The sequence below is a fragment of the Aquarana catesbeiana genome, linkage group LG02 (genome assembly GCF_042186555.1).
Source record: "Aquarana catesbeiana isolate 2022-GZ linkage group LG02, ASM4218655v1, whole genome shotgun sequence".
NCBI lineage: Eukaryota > Metazoa > Chordata > Amphibia > Anura > Ranidae > Aquarana > Aquarana catesbeiana.
In genome coordinates this window covers 530,641,834-530,664,832 of record NC_133325.1, presented here as the reverse complement: position 1 = coordinate 530,664,832, position 22,999 = coordinate 530,641,834, and the positions used below count along the sequence as shown (strand labels likewise).

General features: G+C 43.7%; 1 protein-coding gene across 7 annotated transcripts in view; it reads left to right on the top strand.

The window, feature by feature from the left end:
• ZC3H11A (zinc finger CCCH-type containing 11A) overlaps window positions 1-22,999 on the top strand; it is a 754,301-nt gene that overhangs the window by 232,847 nt on the left and 498,455 nt on the right. For all 7 annotated transcript variants that reach the window (XM_073615852.1, XM_073615851.1, XM_073615846.1 and 4 more), the window contains 2 exons: window positions 6,401-6,586; window positions 6,671-6,763. In XM_073615852.1, the coding sequence (XP_073471953.1) occupies window positions 6,401-6,586; window positions 6,671-6,763 (279 nt within the window). The remainder of the gene's footprint in view (window positions 1-6,400; window positions 6,587-6,670; window positions 6,764-22,999) is intronic.

Here is a 22,999-nt window from a genome sequence, read left to right as displayed (position 1 = left end):
TGTCTCCTCTTTTGCCTGCAGCCATCCACAGAGATCAAGTCAGCTTGGTCCCGGGCCATGAGGCAAGGGACAACATGACCAAGACGATCCACCTCCTACATTTAATGGCATAATCTGAAAGAATGTCTTTTATCTTTTGAAGCCGAAAAGGCGTTCAATTGGGTTAATTGACAATTCTTGCGCTTTTCTTTATAGCAATTTGGTTTGAGTGCTTCTTTTATCACTAAGGTTACGTCTCTCTATTCTCAGCCTGCCTCTTCCATTCTAGTGAATGGTACCACTTCAGAGTCGTTCGATATATCTAATGGCATACATCAGGGGTGTCTCTTTTCTCCCCTTCTGTTATCGTTTTAGAACACCTGGTGTGTGCCAATCGTCAGAACAATTTCCCTTCCTTTACTTTTTCATGAATTTCAGAGATTCTGGTCTTTTAATAACTTTAAGTGTAATATTTCCAAAATGGAAGCCCTCAACATGTCTTTGCCGGCAACTATGATGTCCTTACTCCACGCTAACTTCTCTTTTTATTGTCAAACCAAGGGCATTTCTTATTTGGGAGTTACAATCCCCTCCAACTTGTCTGATCTTTACTGTAAAGCTACAATCATTGAAAGCATTCTTGAATGGTTCCCTCGCTTGTTCACTAAGGCTTCTATCATGGTCGAGCAAGATCTGGCCCCTGTCGACCTTCTAATCTTTCTTTGGTTTATAGTCGAGACCTTCACCGTCTATACTCTTCTTCCCTGTTGACATTAGCTTCCCTCCGATTGTGGTACAAGAGGGGGCTGTGTTCTGTCCTCTCTTCTGACCCCTCCCCACCCACTCTATTTGTCATCCCAGCCTTCCCCCAGGTGGTGGGAGTCCCTACAGTAGGCTAATTTTCACAATCTACCTGGCCGAGAGCGAACATGTTTTTGCACCCCCAAAATGGAACCCAGGTTGTCCTGCTGGACCACGAGACTGGCTCACAACCCACCACCTGTCCTTTTCTAAATAATTTCTCTTCTCTCATACACATCTCCCTTATACTGAATTTGAGCAGCTGTGCTCCCTCCATAAGTTGCCTAGACATCTACTCTCCTCCCTCTGTTAATTAATCTACCAATGATGATTTGCCAACATACACCAGGACATGGTCCAGGGACTTGGAAGAGGAGTTTTCGAGGGCGGAGTGGCAAACTTCATTCCGTTTCACACATAAGTCTACCATTTTCTGCTACTACCAGGAAAAAGATCCTGTTCCAGTGGTATAGGGATCCATCAACATTGCATACAATTTTTCAGTAGACCCGCTGGCATTATGGCTCAGCTTTGGGTACATACCTTCATATGTGGTGGAAATGTGAGATGACACACCCCTTCTGGACTTGGATATTTATAGTTTATAGCAAAATCTATGAGAAGCCTCTAACACCCACCCCAGCGATTGCTCTCCTTTCTATGCTACCTGGCTCTGTGACATCCCAGAAACCAAGCCTTCTACGTTTCGTTTTGTCTGCAGCACAGCAGCTAATCCCTCTATTTTGACTAAAAGACTAAAACTATTCCTCCGTTATCTCTGTGGGTTTCTATTGTGAATGACATAATGCGCATGGTAATGATACTTTTGACAAATACAAACTTCTATGGTATGTTTGCATCTACTTTTCTACCTCTGACACCCGCTTACAGACATACTTTTAACTCCAGCAAGTATATCCTCAGCCTTCTCCTTATTTAGACCTCCTGCGGTGCAGCTCTGCGGCACCTTATTTCTGATCTCCCTCCTACTAGTTCTCCCCTCTTCCATGTCATGTAACTACTAATGTGATGCCTCTTGACCTAACAGGTTCTATAGGTCCTCCGTCCCTAGATCCTAATCCCAGTCTCCCCCCCTTTCTACACTCCCCCTCACCCCCTCCCTTCTTTTTTTCCTCGTGGATTCTTCTCTTCATTTCCTCCCTCCCCCCCCCCCCCCCGTACAAGTGATGTTCATTTTGTCTATCTATATCATATCAGATTGACTTGATGTTATCCACTAAGTTGGATTAGATAATGGTCCATGCTGTGTTTTTAGCTTTATGTTTTCCCCATTATGATGTTCTGTTACTTGCATTCCGGACCGGATTTGATGCTTTTGTCTCCGACCTAGTCCATCTAGCACAACACCACTCTGTTTGGACTATATGCTTTTGATTTGAATATGTCAGGCTATGGGCAATAGCCATTGATGCTGACTTGCTGTTCTTTTATTGTTGTGCCCTGATTTTTTTTCTTGAACATTGAAATAATAAAAAAAAGTTTCACTTCTAAAATCCCTTTTCTTTTACGTTCATTAATGGACACAGCTCTTCTAAATCTTGACCTTAAGGTTATAGTGCCATCTACAGGAGTAGAAGTACATATTTGGGGGGCACACCATACAATGCATTTAAATTCAAGATGGTGCTGCTGTAAGACCTATAAACAGTGCAAAATATTTTACAGCGCACACATACAAGAATGACATTTCCTGCAGGGCTAGTTAAAAACACCTGAACACCTGAACATATTCAAAAAATACGGGGGTTTGGTCACACTATATGGTCATATAGTGCTAAGCCCACTTACTGCACTATATGACCATATAGTGTGACCAAACCCCCGTATTTTTTGAATATGTTCAGGTGTTCAGGTGTTTTTAACTAGCCCTGCAGGAAATGTCATTCTTGTATGTGTGCGCTGTAAAATATTTTGCACTGTTTATAGGTCTTACAGCAGCACCATCTTGAATTTAAATGCATTGTATGGTGTGCCCCCCAAATATGTACTTGTATGTTGTAATAGGCCCTGACCAGGTTTTTGGGCTGGAGCACCCCTCCCCCTCCTCATTACCTCCTATTTAGTGGCCACCAGTGATTAGGATGTATCCCTTTCAGTTCTCCCACATAGAGGAGTTCAGCTCCCATGGTTGAGACAGAGGATCTTCCATTCTATTACTAGTGTAGGACCCACTAATTCGGGGTACTTTGTGCAGTAAGTGGGCTTAGCACTATATGACCATATAGTGTGACCAAACCCCCGTATTTTTTGAATATGTTCAGGTGTTCAGGTGTTTTTAACTAGCCCTGCAGGAAATGTCATTCTTGTATGTGTGCGCTGTAAAATATTTTGCACTATCTACAGGAGTAGGACACTAGGCAGAAAAGAACACTGCACCACCTATGGGCAGTCCTATTTGGTATAAAACCCCCTCTCCACTAAAGGCAATCCATTTTTTTTTCTGCTTAGTGTACGAGTATAAACTGGCTCCCTGCTGGATCCTCTGGTTCCGTAGCCTTCTTTTCTTCTCATTTTTCTTTCTCCTGGGATTCTTTTATGCGGAGATCTTCAATCAACAGCCAGGTCGGGTGACAGGCTGGATAGTATAGATCCAGTGGTCACCCCAGTTTGGCCAATGAGTGTGCGCAGACTGCTAGCTCAGCGCTCGGTCAGCTGCTACGTGCCGCATCCTGGACAAAGGCAGGCCAGCAAGTTAAACATTTTGTGGGGAAAGATATGACTGGGTCAAAAAGCTGTTGGTATTTAAGTTAAACAATCCGCCCCCACTTAAATTCCCACCGCTGCGCCTAGAATATAAAGTCCTACCTGAAATGGAGCTGCCACTTAAAGTATTATGAACTGTGGGTAGTGTTTTTATCCTTAAAATATAGTGACTAAAGGGAAAAAAAGGAAAAAAAAAACAGTGGTGCTTAATTTAAAACGTGAGTATCTATTCAACCTAACTGTGAAAAACTGTGTAATAAATGAACAATTAAATCACCCTGTGACAAGTGAATCACATACGTGAGTAAATCTACCACAATATAAACAAAAAGTCCATATAGTTTTCAAAATGTCCTTGACTTATAGTGTCTTCTTATTCCATCCACCACACCACACCTCACCAACTCCCAATGCCTACACTTGTGTGTCAGGCTAAAGCGCTTTCAAACCACACAGAAAGGGTTAAATCGACAATCCGATATCCAAATGTGTATGCAAGGATCACACCACATGTAAAATAATAAAGGTGCTCCAATAGTGTAAAAAAAGTATAAATCAGTTTATTGTGAACACTTCAAATCTTCAACTGTTACACTCACATTACATAAAATCCAAAGCCAGCAAAAACTCAGAGTCACAGCAAGCATTTCTAATGGATAACACACTGTTGGACTGCGGTCACGGCGGACCCGAGGTGTGCAGGCGTCATATCGTATCTCTCACCCCCTCCTCTGTGTCTGGCCACAGTATCGAATCGCCACTTCCTTTTTCTGCTTCAAGGGTCACTGGTAATGATTGCCGTACAATCACTGGTAATGATTGCCCCCGACATGTTTCGTCACAAACTGACTTATTCATGGGATTACAATCCCATGAATAAGTCAGTTTGTGATGAAACATGTTGGAGGCGTGGCTGTACGGCAATTTATCACCAGTGACGTGTGACGCTTGAAGCCGAACTAGGAAGTGGTGATTCGATACTTTTGGTGTGGTGGATGGAATAAGAAGACACTATAAGTCAAGGACATTTTGAAACCTATATGGACTTTTTGTTTATATCGTGGTAGATTTACTCACGTATGTGATTCACTTGTCACAGGGTGATTTAATTGTTCGTTTATTACAGTTTTTCACAGTTAGGTTGAATAGATATTCACATTTTAAATTAAGCGCCATTGTTTTTTTCCTTTTTTCCTTTAGTCACTATATTTTATTTAAGGATAAAAACACTACCCACAGATATGACTGGGTGCCTGTAGTCCGAATCACAGTGCTACCTTGGCCGACAGCACCCCACTTCAGTGGAGAGGAAGATCTGTGACAGGATTCTAATCCACATGCTCCGCGTGGATTGATAAGTAGATGCCCCCTACTTTCCTTCCTTGGATGCAGAGTGGGGCACTAGTACTCCCTGGGGAGGTCTGTTTATAAGGTGTCAACTCCTCCCCATGGGTCTGAGTTCCCTTGCAAGCCCCCCCCTCCCCTAGGCCCGGGTGTGGAGATGGGTTCCCAGTACCCTTTGTCCCCCCATGAATTGGCTAGGTTGTGGGACGTACTTGTGGGGACGTTTATGCAGTGCATGCCAATGCAGTCCAGCTTGTCCGTTCCCCTAGTTAAATGACAGGGCAGCCCCCTGAACTCACCAGGGCCAACTGGTGTCAACACAGCACTGCCCCCCCCCCCCCCCCCCAGGGTCGGACCCTGAGGCAGGGTGGTGGTTCCATTTTGACTGTGGGCTGTAGCCTTTACTGTCCCATGTCCTTGTATGCTACACGGTGCCTGATGTGTATGGTGAAATGGTCCGCTCAAGGGGGCTGTTGGGGCGGCCTCAGCAGGTTTTGGGGACACTGCAGTGCCACTGCATGGTTGGAAAGGTGAGGTGCAGCCCTCCTGGAGTTTTGTTTGGTCACACAAGTGCAACATGAGGGTTCTGTGGCTGTGGCCAAGGGGCTGTTGGTGACCTTAAGCATGCCCATTGTGGGTAGTACCCCATTATGGCCTGGTCAACTGTTGCTATGATGCCAGTGATCTATGGCTCTGGAGGCAGCAGAGGAGGGGAACTGGGGCACTCCCCAGTCCCTAAGGGACATGCGAGTTCAGAGGCCTTGTCCGGCTTGTCATCTATATACCCTTTCCTGCTGATACTGCTTGACAGGTCAGTTTAAGGTAGGTGGAGGCTATCTGGAGTATCATGCCCGGTGTCCCAGCTGCTCCTGTTAAGCCCATGGTGACGGCATGATTCCCACCCCCGCTAGGGCAATTTGTGCTTTCTATGCTTTGGCATCTGTGTCTCTGGTTTGTGAGGTGGGTACCTGGTCATCTGTGTACACTTTTACAAAGTTGATGTATTTGCGTCTTAGTATGCTCGTTTTGGCCACAACGTTTTGCTGGCTACTGTTACAGATTCCTTGTTTGCCCTCTTAGTGGTTGTTTGGGTGGTTGGCTTGTTTGCCTGGTTGCTCCTGTGTTTTTATTGATTTATTTTTTTGGTTTGTCCGCCCCTTGTGGAGGCACTACTTTGAGAGATCCCTTTGGTCAAGGTCACAAGAGCTGTGTTGGTCAATGAACCTAAGGAAACAGGGTTTTTTTGGTAACTCACTGTAATATCTCTGTCTTCATTGACGGACACAGCACCCACCCCTCTATTGGAGTTTTGTACTTCTGGCACTGATTTGTTTTGAACTTGACTGCCTATAGCAGAGAGGGGGTTTTATGCCAGCTAGGACTGCTGGGTTCTTTTCTGCCTAGTGTCCTACTCCTGTAGGTGGGGCTATAACCCTATGGTCTAGATTCAGAAGAGCTGTGTCTGTCAATGAACTGGGAGAAAGGGATTTTATGGCCAGTAACAATAAAAATATTTTTTTTTTCTGATCATGACCATGTCCCATTGTTATAGCACAAATAGCCAAGCCTGAACCAAGTGAGATGGACATACAGGTTTCTCAGACTTCAAGCAAGCTTACAGCAGCTTCTACCACACATCTACGTGGAGTTAAAACAAAGGAGGCTGTAGAAAATGTCCCTAGTCCCACTCACCCACCTGTAGTTATTAATGCAACAGATGATGATGAGGATGATGATGGTGAGTACAATTGTTTCACAAGCAAAGTCCTTGTTGCAGAATGTTTACTTTTTAGTGGCTTTTCTAACTATGTCATGTCTAAAGATCAAATTTCAGAGGAAGGAGATGAACTCAAGCCTTCTGGTCATCAAGGAGCACGGCATGTAACAACCCAGAAAATGGATGTACTCAGTAAAGGTATGAAAATAATGTCATATAATGTTGCAGAAATCTAAACTGTGACCCAACATAAAAGCTCCATTTTGTCTGTACAAGTTTTTGTGGTAGATCTGGAACTTTTATTGGGCTGATATTGCCGATGTATGTAGTTGCTGCTGAAATGCAGGATAGAGGGCAGCACAGAAGTGATAGTGTGGTAACGTAAATCTCTGCAGGTTTTAGTCTCAGGCCAAATGCACTACTTTTGTATGGGGTGGCTGCTTTACACAGCATGGAAAAGTTAGAGTTCATACCTTTATCAATTGGAATAGTTATAACTCTGCTGTGACGTAATTGTCATCAGCAAGTGGATCTGCTTTAAGGGATATATTTACCTTTGGGAACATGTTACATGTTCCACCCATTTTTATGGTGGTACATGTAAAATGCTCACACTCCTGTGTTCTATGCATGAATAGACTACAAGTACCGACACGCTTTGTGGCTAACAGCTTGTAGTTCCTAATGAACTATGGGGGCGCTGGGGAGCATACTCATAGCTTGGTTCTTCCTGGACTGAAGTAACTGCCAGCCCATAGGAAGACAGCTACAGAGTCTGCAGAAGCCTGACACTGCACCTGCAATATGCTGATCATGGGTGCAATGCTTTATAGGCTCCTAAAAAAATAAAAATAAAAAAATAATAAATGTAATTTTTTTTTTTTTTTTTTACCTGAAAAAAATGGCATTTTTATTATTATTATTATTATTTTTTTTTTTTTTTTTTAAGGTGAACCTAAAGCGTTTGTTACCCCCAACACTTCATATTCCTGATGTTTGTCTGCTGTACCATGTACTTGTATGAGAAAGTATCCTGTTCTCTTTGTATTGCTTCCTTTGTGTGAAATCCCTGGTGTTCCTGCTAGTCCCCTTGCTTCCCTATTACAAACTGACAACACTAAGCCGGAGAGCCCACTGTGGTCAATTCTCTAGCTATGTTGGAAACAGTTTTCTCTCCTCCGACGATCAGACTTGTCCTAACATGCCCCCACTGCATTGTCATTCACTGGGAAGCTGTCTGCTTCTGCTGCCCCCCCCCCCCCCAGCTCTTATACAGCTGAGAAAAGAAGGAATGTGATCACTTATAAAAAAAAGGGAAAATGGTCTTTTTTTTTTTTTTTTTTTTTTTTGGTAAATATCTATACAAAAATGTTTTGCCTTTTCATTTCTATTTTAATTTACATAAAGATACAGACTTTAGACACATTCAACAGCTTCTTTCAAAGCCAGACCCCACACATTCTCAAGAAGTGGAAGGTAAACGCTTCCTGATAAAGACAGGCAGTGGAAAACAAAAGTTTGTCTATTTTTGATGACTGTATTTCCATTTGCCGTTTTATTTTAAAGTGTGGGAAAGCATAAAATACCATAAAGTATCACATGGAATACAAAGTGAGACATTGCGTACATCAGGTATGCGGTTGATAGACCATATGTCACCATTGTATACCTAAGTGATCATCTAAGACAATGTCAGGCAGTGGGAACAGATAAATGTGGGAAAATTGAAGAAATATTCCACACAGAGCACAAACTTAACCTCTCTTCCGAGACCAGATATGATAACTACTGTAGGATGAGATCTGTGCCAGATCCACAGTGTGAAGAAGATGACGATGGGTGTGGGGATGAGGCTGGAATGTAAGAGGAGGGGTGGATAGGTGGGGGGGTGGGGGAGCATCCAAAAGTGAAACGGAGGCTGGCAGAGAGGCAGTACATGGTGGTGACAAGAGGAAAACAAAAGCCCAGTGGTGTCCAGTGTATCTGTCTGACATTGCAGCGATTCCTGACGTTAGAATGTCATTAGGAGCAGTAGCATTGACAGCTGCGATGGACTGCAGCCGCATCACCCTGAATGCACCTGATCTCGGCTAATCTCAGAGCCTAAGCAGGATCAGGCCTGGTTATTACTTGGATGGGAGACTGCTCGGGCATACCAGGTTCTGTGAGCTTTTCCCCTCCATAGTGAGGGAGGCGTCTGAGGCTGCTGTGTTTTCAGAGTATCTCGGCCAGAGGATGCTTGGGCAGTCTCTGAGGTGGATCGCTCCATCTTTAGGTTGACTCAGTTAGAAACCTGGTAGGTTAAGTATGCCTCTTAGGGACCTTCTGGGCTTGCTGGAAAGTTCTCAGCCTTTTGCCATGCATTTGCTCTTGAAGCAGAAATAACTTCCATAATGGGCTCATTATTGTAAAACACTCGACCAGTAGCGGTCCCAAAACCAAACAAGGACATGAGGCCTATCTTGGATCTCAAGGCACTAGACAAATTTCTAAACGTCCATCTGCTTCAGATGGGATCAGTCCAAGCAGTGATGGGCTCTCTGCAAGAGGTAGATTATGGGGGTCCATAGTCATCAAGTTTTTCCAGGCTCATCAAACGTTTCTGCGATTTGCAGTAGAAAATCAGCACTTTTGTTTTGTGAGTTTGCCCTTTGGGCTGGCCACAGCCCCCTGAGGGTTCACAAAGCTCCTAGCCCTGGTGCTGGACTTGCTGAGGCTGCAGGGGGTGTTAATCTCTGAACATCTCAATGATCTTTGCTTAGGGAGCAGTCAGTTCTAAGTTTAAAGCGAAATATAAGTAGGGATGGTCCTGATTTTTGAGTTGTACGTAAGTTCGACTCGGACATTTGGTGTTCATTTGTCCACAAACAAACATATGGGGCGTATATGGAGAAAAAAGGAAATGGCGTCACTAACCAGCATAAAAATTGTATTTTATTTCAGATCCATTAAAAAGGAGGGGACAGCCTGGACCCACATCTCATGTGGCTTTAGCAATTGCATTTCACACACCTGTGCTTAGTCATTGGGGAGTGGCACTAACCAGCATAAAAATAGTATTTTATTTCAGATCCATTAAAAAGGAGGGGGACAGCCTGGACCCACATTTCATGTGGCTTCAGCAATTGCATTTCACACACACTAGTCATTGGGGCGCTCTCCGGAAGTTCACCCACTGCGGAGCGCCCCATGATGCACTGCAAGATCGCAGTGCATGGACAGCTGCTGATTGGCAAAAAGATGCACCTGACCTGTATGCTTTGGCCAATCACAGCGCGATGTGCTGTGAGAGCCATGCTTGGCCAGAGGCAGGGTGCCACGCCCCAAACTATATAAGGCTGCTGCTTACACAGTGGCCGTATATAGTGAATGAATTAAGATTAAGCAGGTAGTCAGTGTAGTGTGTGTGTGTGTGTGTGTGTGTGTATATATGTGTATATATATATATATATATATATATATATATATATATATATAATATTACTGTTCAGTGTATTTAGTGGAGTCAGTGTAGTGTATATAATACAGTGCATAGAATATAGTGCAGTCAGTCTAGCTTGTGCATATATAATACAATGGAAAATGTATAGTGTAGTGTATATATAATACAGCGGAGAGTATATAGTGTAGTCAGTGTAGTGTATATAACAGTTCAGAGTATATAGTATAGTGTGTGTGTGTGTGTGTAATACATTGCAGAGTATATAGTGTATAATTACAGTGGAGAATATATAGCGCAGTCAGTGTAGTGTATATATAATACAGTTCAGGTAAATAGTGCAGTGCAGAGTATATAATACAGTGTATTGAAGTAATTAAGGGAAACCTTATGACAGAATTAAGCGTGGGGTCCCCCCAAAATTTATGCCAGGCCCTCAGGGTCTGGCATAGATTTTAAGGGGAACATATTCAAGCATGCAGCCTGGCAGGCCAGGAAAGGGAGGTGACGAGCAAGCAGCCCCCACCTCCTGAACCATGTCAGGCCGCCTGCCCTCAACATGGGGAGGGTGCTTTGGGGTGCCCCCCAAAGCACCTTGTCCCCATGTTGATGGGGACAAGGGCCTCTTCCCGTCAACCCTGGCTGGTGGTTGCCAGGGTCTGCGGACGGGGGCTTTTCGGAATCTGGAAGCCCCCTTTAACCAGCGGGCCCCCAGATCCCGCCCCCCCCCCCGTAATGTGAATGGGTTATTGGGTACATTGTACCCCTACCCATTCACCAAAAAAAGTGTCAAAAAGTTAAAACCACAAGAGACCGTTTTTGACAATCCCTTACTTAAAATTTTTTTTAAAAAAAGTGTCCCGCGATGTACATCCATCTTCAGTCGCGCTGCCTGACGAACCCGAAAAAAAGAAACTACAAAAAGCTTCGCCTTCATGGGAGACCTCCCCACGACTGCGGTCTCTTGGCTTTGACAGCTGTTATTTAGGCAAGGGCAAGGCCACCCGGTGACGTAACAGAGTGTCCTCTCCCCCTTCTGATATCATGAGAGTAACGTTGGAGGCGGGGTCTTTCGATTAAGTCAGCGGGTGGCCCCGCCCTTGCCTTTATAACAGCTATCAAAGCCAAAAGAGAGCAGTCGCCGGGAGGCCTCCCATGGAGGCGGAGCTTTTCTTAGTTTTTCTATTTTTCAGGTCCGTCGGGTGGCGTGATTGAAAATGAATGTATATCGCGGGACACTTTTTTTTTTTTTTAATAAAGTAATTGTCAAAAACTGTCTCTTGTGGTTTTCACTTTGACACTCTTTTTGGTGAATAGATTTTGGGGGGGGCCCCATGCCAATTTTTTTTTTTTTTTTAACATTTTGGCGTGTAATTACCCTTTAAAATCAGCACTGGGGGAGGGGCGACCCTATGCTGTTTTTTTCATTGATTTTTCATCTATATTGCCGGGAGCCGGCAATACATTACAGCCACAAGCAATTTTGAAGGACATATTTTTTTTCCTTTTAGAAATGTCATTATTGCTGCGACATGTTCTATACATCGCACATATGTGCCACTTTACAGGCAGACTAAGTTGACCCCCAGGCACGATATTTAAAAGAATATTTCATTTTTATTGTACTTCCCGCTTAGACTTTTTAAATTTAACTTCTTGTAAAACTCTTATAACTTTAACCAAATTGTATAACTGTTTTAATATAAAGAAGAAATAAATAATATCTTTGCAATGTCAAATTATATTGCTCTGTAATATTAATGAATAAATAAAATCTCTTCGATTCCAGGAAATTTCAATAACTAAATAATTTCTACAATATAAGCCTTTATACACTATCATTGACACTGAACAATTATAAACATATTAAGTAATCTACTCATCTTTAGATACAGTACCTTGCAAAAAGTATTCACCCCCTTGTTTTGTTGCCTCACAACCTGGAATTAACATGGATTGTTTGAGGATTTGCATCATTTAATTTACAGAACATGCCCACATCTTTGAAGATTTTTTTATTGTGAAGCAAACAACAAATAGGACAAAATATCAGAAAAAGTCAATGTGCATAACTATTCACCCCCGTAAAGTCAATACTGTTTAGAACCGCCTTTTGCGGCTATCACAGCTCCAAGCCACTTTTGGATAAGTCTCTGAGCTTGCCACATCTTACCACCGGGATTTTTGCCCATTTCTCCTTGCAAAACTGCTCCAGCTCCTTCAAGTTGGATGGTTTGTGCTTGTGAACAGCAATCTTTAAGTCTGACCACAGATTTTCTATTGGATTGAGGTCTGGGCTTTGACTAGGCCATTCCAACACATTTACATGTTTCCCCTTAAACCACTCAAGTGTTGCTTTAGCAGTGTGTTTGGGGTCATTGTCCTGCTGAAAGGTGAACCTCCATCCTAGCCTCAAATCACATACAGAGTGGTACAGGTTTTGCTCAAGAATATCCCTGTATTTAGCACCATCCATCTTTCCCTCAACTCTGAACAGTTTCACAGTCCCGACTGTGGAAAAACATCCCCACAGCATGATGCTCCCACCACCATGTTTCACTGTGGGTATGGTGATCTTTGGGTGATGTGATGTGTTGGGTTTGCTCCAGACAGTTTTCTTTGATGGCCAAAAAGCACCTTCCACCATACATTTTGGGAGTATCCCACATGCCTTTTTGCAAACTCAAAACGTGCCATTTTGTTTTTTGCTGAAAGTAATGGCTTGCTTCTGGCCACTCTGCCATAAAGCTCAACTCTATGGAGCGTATGGCTTATTGTCTTCCTATGTACAGATAATTCAGTCTCTGCCGTGGAACTCTGCAACTCCTCCAGGGTTACCTTAGGTCTCTGTGCTGCCTCTCTGATGCCCTCCTTACCCGGTCCGTGAGTTTTAGTGTGTGGCTGTCTCTTGCCAGGTTTGCTGTTCCATGTTCTTTCCATTTGGTTATGATAGATTTGATGGTGCTCCAGGGATCATCAAAGATTTTGAATTTTTTTTTTTATAACCTAACCCTGACTTGTACTTCTCAAAAACATTGTCCCTTACTTGTTTGGAGAGTTCCTTGGTCTTCATGGCAGTGTTTGGTTAGTGGTGCCTCTTGCTTAGGTGTTGCAGCCTCTGGGGCCTTTCAAAAAGGTGTGTATGTGTACGTAATGACGGATCATGTGACACTTAGATTACAAATAGGTGGTCATCATTTCACTAATTAAATAAGTAAATTGAGAATAAAAACGGCGCTGCCCTCTAATTTAATAAGTGCTATATACGAGTGTCGTAAGTAAAATCCAAATGACTAAAATGTATGAAAGCTCAGTTAATACCTATCAATGGTGTGGTCTAAACCAAAGAAGACCATATATTCAGAGGTAACCGAAAAAATACAATAACACCAGTATTTTAGACACTGCTGAATAAGTTATGTCCCCCCAGTGGGATAAATGTATCAGCCAAAGTAGGATATATGGTAAAAGAGTGAAAAAATAATATGGTGAACTGTGTAATTAAATAGAAATAAAAAAGGAATAAAAAATGAATAAAAAATAATAAGTTGACCCCAGAGTTCAAAAATTTTGGGACAAGATGGCGCCAGAGATAATGTTAATTGTATAGTGAAAAAATTATATGTGCATGGTAGTGTTGGTGTGATGTCCGTGTTGCCCCTTCCGTGTATATGTACAAAGTATTAAGTTGGGTCGTGAGTTACCCCAATGTTCAAAAATATTGGGACAGTGTGGCACTTATGAAACGTGGGATGTCTTTCTATGTGACACACTGCTATAAATAAAATACAATTGAAAAAACTCCCTGTGCGTTAAATACAAAAAAATATAAAATATATATACATAAACCATAAATTCCAATTTCTTAAGTTTGTACCAAACAATCATTAGCTTCTAAAAAATTAATATATAGTCCATGCAAAAAAATTGTGTATTTATAACCAAGTGGAAGATCAGAGTTCAAGTATGAATGCTGTTTATTTCACCCTTGGGGACACACCACAGTGACTTCTGTGCGTTTTATTCAAGATGGTGACTTGAAGTGCTCACCCCCCAATGCGACCCCACTCACCAGAAATAATCACCCCTGCAGGGGTACCGAGCGACAGAGTGGGTGCCTCAGGGCAGATGATGTTCACTCCTGATATGCTTCCATTCCTCTGCTGTGTGCGATCCTTACAGCTGTTCCAGGGAAAATGTGTGCTCTAATGTGACCATGCTACTCCAACGGTATACCACCTTATTCTGTTAAACTCTCCAGAAAACCGGAGACAAGAGAAACACAAGGGGGCTTCCTTCGTGAAGTATATCTGGTAAGTTTATTGCACATAAGCCAAAAAAGAGTCCAAATAAACCAAAAGAATGTCCACAATAACAAGCCAAAGCTAAGGTAAAGTTAAACCAAGCACCGCTGTGTGCAGGGATGGGACCAGCAGCGATCTGCGAGCGTGCGTCCCACCATGCGTTCCAGCCTACACTTCCGGGTATGACGTGTGAGCGTGACTTCGCCTTACGCGTTTCGTCATAGGACGTTTTCAAAGACCTTTGTTAAACCTTTGGTTTAACTTTACCTTAGCTTTGGCTTGTTATTGTGGACATTCTTTTGGTTAAAACAATTACCGATCATTTGTTTACATGTGATCAGCTGTCATTGGCTGACAGCTGATCACATGGTAAGGGGCTGGGACCGATCACCGGCTCAGATGAGAGGGACAAAGGTCCCGAAGTGGAAGAGGCACATCTGCCTCATCTTTGCCAGTTAACAGTGCCACCTAACAGTGCCCACAAGTGCCAGCTATCAATGCCCACCAGTAGTGCCAATCAGTGCCACCTAGCAGTGCTGCCTATCAGTGTAACAGATCAGTGCCCATTATTGCCACCCATCAGTGCCCATCACTGCCGCCTGTCAGTGCCCATCAGTGCCGCCTCATCAGCGTACATCAATGAAGGAGAAAAATTAACTGTTTTAATTTTTTTATAACAAAATATAAAAAAAAAATTTTTTTTTTTTTTTAAATTCAGTCTTTTTACATTTTTTTTTTAACAAAAAATAAAAACCGCAGAGGTGATCAAATACCACCAAAAGAAAGCTCTATTTGTGTGGAAAAAAATGATAAAAATTTCATTTGGGTACAGTGTTGTATGACCGCGCAATTGTCATTCAAAGTGCATCAGTGCTGAAAGCTGAAAATTGGTCTGGATAGGAGGGGGGTTTAAGTGCCCAGTAAGCAAGTGGTTAAATTTAGACATGAAAGACATGTCTAGAAAAGAAAATGAAAACAAGTATCAAATTCTTACAAGAAATTCTATATGTTTTTTTAAGTAATTTTCATTCTAGATTCATAATCCTTTCTGTGTTTACCCTTTATGTTTTTATTTTTACCCATTTTGTTTTTATTTTTACCAATTCTTTTGAAACAAAAAACTATAATCCCATATCAACTTAAGAATAATAAAATAACCTTCCTAGTTGGCATCCCAGTTGGTGTTTCTGTTGGCATCCCTGGTACTTTCAGATCTATAATTCTTAACCATAACTTTAGCTACTGGAATAAATTACTAAACCTACTCATTAAAAATGGACAACATTTCTATTTAATTTGTTTTGTGAGCAAACTTCTAAAATTCCTGTACCTGTTGTTGTTGTTGTTGTTGTTGGAATGTTTGCAACCACTCTTCTTTCTGTACAACAGATTGTAAATGCCGAAGTTTGCTAATCTCAAAAGACATAAAAAGAATATACATTCTTCATACTGTCATTATCTCAAAAAGTTAACAACCCTATGTTTAGAAAATACTAAAGGTTTTTTAAACTAGAAATATAGCAAGTAAATATGTCACCCAATCTTTACTTTTTTCTTGAATCATCTTGCCCTATTTAGACTTTATAATACTATTTATACCTTCTACAATACCTGAGTACTAAAGAGAAGAAACATTAAAACTTTACTAAAAGCCTAAAATTGCATACATGTCCTTCACTACCTATCTTATGAAATGAAAAACCATTGTCTGATTCCCTGGTTTGAAACCCAACTCCAATGGAATATGACATAAGTTCACAACAACTTAGCTTTTGTTAAAACAATATTATTTTTTCTAAAATTACCCCAATTAATTTATCAAAAAGAGGGGGGCGTGTCCAAGATGGCGCTGGGAGCAGATGTGTGTTAGCTGAGCTCCCATCTCCGGCCATCAATCCTGCCATAATCCTAGTGTAGAGGATCGGTAAAAAATGTTGCCGCTCTCCGGAGCATCCGCGGGAGGACTGGGCGATGCCCGGGGGCAGAAAATCTAGCCAGAATAGGAATACTACTATTCCTGTGCGAACCCGCTCAGTGCCGCGATCTACTGCACACGAGGCTTGCAAGATGGCGTCAGTCAGACTCCCCACCTGACGGGACCATACATGCTGGTTCGGCGGCTTTTGATGCCCTAATGCTTGCCATAACTATTGTCAGGCAACACTAACAGCTAAAATTGATCATGTGCAGACTGAAACTGCACTCATTAGAAGAGATATGGACAAATTCCGAGACCGAGTGACTGAAGTGGATCGGCGAGTTTCTGAGGCTGAGGACGTACAGAGGGACCACCATGCTGATATTCAGGCCCTGAAGCTGAAAGTTAAGCACTTGGAGACCAGAGCCGAAGACGCCGAGAACCGCAACAGGGGGAGTAATTTGCGGATCCTCTGCCTCCCGGAGGGAGCAGAGGGAGAGGATCCGGTCACGTTCATGGAGGTACTCTGTTCCCCAGGGCTAATTTCTCCCCTCACTTTTCTATTGAGAGAGCCCATTGTATGCCAGCGACCAGGGGTCCTCAGGGTGCTCCGCCGCGCACTTTCATATTTAAGTTACTACACTATCGGGACCGAGACACGATACTGCAGGCGGCTCGACTTCAGGGAGAACTTAAATTTGAAAATGCGAAAATACTAATATTCCCGGATTATTTGGTGGAGACCCAACGCCACCGCAAATCGTTTGACCACGTCCGGACCATGCTGCGACAAAAGGGAGTGAAATATAGCATGCTTTTTCCTGCCAGACTGAGGGTCCAGGATGGGGAAAGGCTACAATTCTTTACGTCGCCCAGGGAAGCTGCAGCTTGGGCTGAATCTCTCCAGCACTAAATCTCAGGTATGCTGACCCGTTTATAAGATGCCCCTCTATCTAGACTGTATGCTTCATTAGCCCTATGCCCGCACGACCCAGCCATCCTGATGATTACTACAAATTTAACAAACATCTTGATCCGCTGGGGCTATCTGTAGTCTCAAGCAGAATCAGGACGTCGTCATTCGGAAAGCCGATAAGGGTGGTAGTTTGGTCATCCAAAATAGAGAGGACTACATTGCTGAAGCAATGAGGCTATTGGGGGATACAGACACCTATATTAGACTGAAAAGAGATCCCATTATAGAATACACAAAAGATCTGAAACTACTCCTAGATAAGGCCCTACTGGATGGGGTCCTCACCAAAAGCGAATATCACTTTCTCTACAACAGACATGCTTTAACCCCACATTTTTATCATATACCTAAGGTGCATAAGAGTGAGGTTAATCCTCCGGGTAGGCCTATTATTGCAGGCATTGACAGTATCACAAGCAATGTGGGGTGCTATATAGATCATTTTTTGCAGGGAATAGTGACCAGCCTTCCATCTTTCATTAGGGACTCAAGCCATATGCTGGAAATACTGTCTCACTATGTTTGGCAGCCTAGGTACAAATGGCTTTCCCTAGATGTAGCTTCGCTCTATACATCGATTGACCATACCTATGGCCTAAGGGCAACTAATCACTATCTGTCTAAAGAGGGTGTACTTAATTCAGTGCAGGCTAAATTTGTACTTGACTGTGTTGAATACTCTCTCACGCACAATCACTTCTCCTTTCTTGGAGAGCACTATCTACAAACTAAGGGCACGGCTATGCGGGCCAGGTTTGCCCCAAGCTACGCCAACATTTTTATGGGCTACTGGGAAGAACTGTCTATTTGGAACAATAACCTGTATGGAGCGAACTTGGTCCTCTACGCCAGATATATTGACGACATCCTTATCATTTGGGATGGAACTGATCAGGAATTGCATCTCTTCCTTGACCACTGCAGAGAGAACCCCTTTGGGATCAATTTCACTCATGTCACCAGTAGTGAAAGCCTTGTCTTTTTGGATCTTGAGCTTAGGAGCGACCTTGATGGTAATATTCTTTCTAGAACACACTTTAAACCCAGTGGTGGCAACTCCTTCTTGCATGCTGACAGCAATCACCATCCTAGATGGATTAGAAACGTCCCGTTTGGACAGTTCTGCCGTCTGAAGCGCACCTGCACTAAGAAAAGCGACTACCTGGAGCAAAGTAAGATCCTCTGTAACAAGTTTTTGGACAAGGGATATGATCCCACCCTTATCGAGACTGCCTTCAATAAATATGCCCTCTTGTATGATGAAACCCTGACACATAATCCACCGTCCGTTTCCACCATCAACCAGGACACCATACAAACCCGTTTCTCCACACAATATACTAACAAAGCCTTTGAAATACACAGCATCCTGCGGAAAAACTGGAGTATTCTGAAGCACGATCCAGTGTTAAGCGAGTACCTTTCTGATGGACCAAATATAGTGTATAGAAAACCACGAGACTTGAGAGGTCTTATAGCCCCTAGTATGGTGAGGGAGCCCTTAAATAGGTCCACAAATGCATGGTCAACCATCTTCGACCAAAAAGGTAGTTACAAATGCAGTGTCAGGAACTGCGGCACTTGTCAATACATGTGGCACAGAAAAAAGTCAGTCACTGGCAGAGACGGTAGGATCCACCATCTGAAGCAGTTCATCAACTGTGGGACGGACTACGTGGTATACGGCATTATTTGCCCATGCAGACGCCTTTATGTTGGCCGCACCTTTCGTCCCATGAGAGTGCGCATTGGCGAACACAAATGCGACATCACAAACACACGGGTCAAATATCCGGTCCCTCTGCATTTTCAGGAAGTCCATCATGGTGATCCATCAGGCATGAGAGTGTTTGGGATCGAGTCTATTGGAGGCGGCCTCGATAGGGGCAGAAGACACCAAAGGCTTTGCAAACGCGAAGCCTATTGGATCTTCACCCTCGGGAGTATGACCCCCGGGGGCCTGAATGAGGACCCTGAGGTTCACAAAATCACCTGACTCTGCAGTGCCCACATATGGTGCCCTCATGTGCTATCGTCACCTCCCCCCCCCCCCCCACACCTTTTTCTTGGTCTCTTTGTCTCTGGAATAAGGTCGGCTCTGTTGCACTTTATTAGGTTTTACTAGTGTATTATGTATATTTCACATCCTTTAGTGATTTATTATAATTAATCTATTATTTTTAATTTTCTACTAATTCTAATTTTAATATGATTATTGTGTTACCATCAGTGACATGTCTAGCATCTATATGATATAGGTATCTTTTTGTTAGTGATAAGTCTGTCACATATGTTGCACACAGTAACGAGGGAGGGATCACCTGATTCTTTGCCTTTCAAGGTAAAACCCCCCCTTCCCCCCCCCCCCCGTAGTGGGGTACACGGTGACTATCATATGCATAGCATCATTAAGCAGTCATTATTCAAGTTACTGTTTGTGCCACATATGTCCACTCCTTCAGTACCATCCCTGTGTATTTAATTTTCCTATACACTTTTATACATTTTGGTCTGGCCTGGGCTATTCCTTCATCTACACAATCTCCTCATATGCCCTGGGTTGGTTCATGATATGTCAGTAATATGGGCATTCACGTCACGTGCAGATTGGCATACGGGGTGTGCACCTTAGATTAATGCTAGATATAGATATATATATGCATACATATATCATTGGTAATGTTTTCACTGTTATAATATACTGTATATGTCATTTGTTGGTCATTCACTTTATCTGGCTTTTCCTCGGGTGCATATTCAGCACTATGCATGATATGGTATGTATAGTACTTATTGTTGTACAGTGGCCCTTGTGACTCTGTGCATTATATTCTGCATTTGTATTTTTTATATCTTGCACCCTAGGCGTTGCGGGTTTGGGCCCCTTGGCTGGCGCGGCTGCTGTCTGCTGGATTGATCCGTGGTCGGGCTGACGTCAGGTGTATTCTGTGCAGTGCTGGCCATGTCTCCTCGAAAGTTTGCCTCCAGCAATATGGCGCCGCACTATCCCCTGCCGCCTACGTCACTGGTAGGCGACAACAGGCACAGAGGAAGTGACGCGTACCGCGCCTCTTCCTCTTGCCTGGAACGCAAACGCACTGGCGTGCGTTCCAGCACGGACACGATATCCGGAAAGGATCGGCGAGCCGCTCGCATACACAGAGATCGGATCGGACACTGAAGGTACAGTGTCCATTTACATACGTGAGCCCGCTCACTATACGGTCCTTTTTTTCCCTTTCAATAGGTGTGCATAGCCCGTGCCACTCTGCACCTCTCTGTGCTCAACATTTTTTCATATATCACTGTATGTCATGTTCACCCATGGTTAGTTCTTGTTTTTGGTAGTAATTTACCACATTGATACCCATATGTATTTTATATTCATCTACATTCATTAATTCATTCGTTCATTTATTCAATTAATTTCTACTAATCTTTATTATCCACTTATACAAGTGAGGAACCTAGGAGGGAGGGATCCGCTGAGGGGGAGGGGCCTCATGTACCCTCCCTAATTCATTGACTGTGCCTTTTTGGCACACTTTATATACAGGGACCACTGAAGGAGGGTTCACTGCTGAGCTCTGATGAAGAAGGGACGTGCCCTTCGAAACACGTCAGCTAGTAGTGAGGCCTGTATGTTCCTCTAAGACCTTTGGAAGGCTTCGCTCATCATTATAACCGCTTGCTGCTAGCTGCTGCTTGAGTTTTACGGCACCTGGTTTTACAACTGCTTGTGAGTTATTTCTTTTATCATTTTTATTCAATAAATTTTACAAAAGATAATGCACATGGCCGGTGCGCCCCTCTCTCTTTTTATTTCTTTGTCTGCTAGGATTCCCCATCCTTGAGGGCAGCAAGGCCTGTGTCGTTTTACCATCCGTCTGGTTGACCACTTGTGCGCAGGAGTCATTTTCTTTTTCTGTATCGGTTGATTACTACACGACCGTGACTGTGTGCAACAAAGTCTGAATGACCCCCTCTTGTCCATTGCAATGGCCGCTCTGCTGTATCCTATGCTGCAGTATTCTGTGGCAGATCCTGGAGATTGTTGTGGCTTCCTCCACCCTGATATTCCACTCAAGGATGTTATGGGATACACGCAGAGGAACTAATGTATAAGCAATCTACCGATCATACGGAATGTACTATCTGTCTCGGTGAGGGTTGGTTGTCCCCCATCCGTTGTTCAGGATTCAGAGACTTGTCTGCGGGACCTGAAAAATAACTCACTTCTCCTCCTGATACTGCCATTATGCAAGTACTGATCCCTCTGCGGAGTGTTGAGATCGGAGTTGTGAAGTTTTTCCCTGACCTCAACTATAACTCTCCTTGGACAATCTCACCTGGGGGACCTCAGGTGTGGAGGCAGCTATGCAGGATTGATGGAGGGGGGTGTCCTCCCCCCCTCCCCGCCCCACCCCTTACCCCGCTCCCCCCCATTTCTCCCCCCTCAACCACCTCCATTCCCCCCCTCCATTCCCCCTCCCCCCATTTCCCCCCTCCCTTCTTCCTCCTCCACCCTCCTCCTCCTCCCTCCTTCTTCCCCATCCTCCCTTTTTCCCCTCCCCTCTATCCTCCCCTTCTCTACCACTTGCCCCTCCTCTCACTGACTCCCCCCTTCTGCTGCGCCGAGAGGGGTGGCGTGGGTTGAGGGGTTGACACACGCACAAGTAATCTAAGGAGCAATGTCAGGGTTTAGGGGTTTGTTGCATAAGTTAATACCCCAGTATTCTTAAGTATGTGCCCCCGGGGACCCGGGAGATCTACATTGAGTATCCATGCCGGATTACAACAAGCTTATTCTAAAGTGGAAGGCTAGACGCCAATTGTACATTGCCCTCACGTTAGGCTTTGAGCCGACCTTTTGATTTTCGGGAATGATGCCCCTCTTGTCGGTTTGGGGTGGGGGGCGGGGGGAGGGTGAGGGATGTTTGGTTATGTTGGACTGCTGTTGCAGACCCTGTTTTAATGTTTTCACTGTTCGTATGTTTATCATTTATGACAGTACTGCAGGTTGATTGCCTGTCTAATATTACATGCCTGTACATGCCTTCTGGGCCCAGACCTCCAGACAAGGAGCGTGCAACTCCCACATATCCTATCTCCTGGAACACGAGAGGCCTAAATTCTCCTGTTAAGCGCTCTTTGGTATTCCAGTTTGTTAAAACATACCATCCTCATATATGTGTGTTCCAGGAGACACACCTAGTGGGAAAGAAGACCTTTAGTCTTAAAAAACCATGGGTGTGGTATCATTACCACTCGACCCATTCCACCTTTTCAAGAAGGGTGAGCATTTTAATCCTAAAGACACTTCCCTTCAAACTCCTTGATCTGGCTCTGGACCCGGGAGGTAGATATTTGGTAATACATGCACTGCTTCATAACATGCCATGGGTGATTGTGGGTTTGTATCTGCCGCCCCTGGCCTCCCTTCAAATATTAAACCAGATAACCACAAAAATAGCAGAATTTTTTACTGAAAACATAGTAATTATGGGGGATTTTAACTTAGTACCTGATGCAGGTCTAGATAGACTATTGCCCACTGGTGCGACCCCCCCCCCCCCCCCAAGGGCTCGCAGAATGGGCTGACATTTACGGAATGCACGATCTCTGGAGATGGAAACACCCCCAGGAAAGAGCATATACATGTCACTCTGCATCGCACAGAACCTTCTCTCGAATAGACATAGTCTACGCAGGAGGTCCTGTCCTTCCCAGAGTCCGTGACATTACAATCCTTCCCCGAGGAATCTCGGACCACACCCCGCTCCTCCTGGACCTTGAT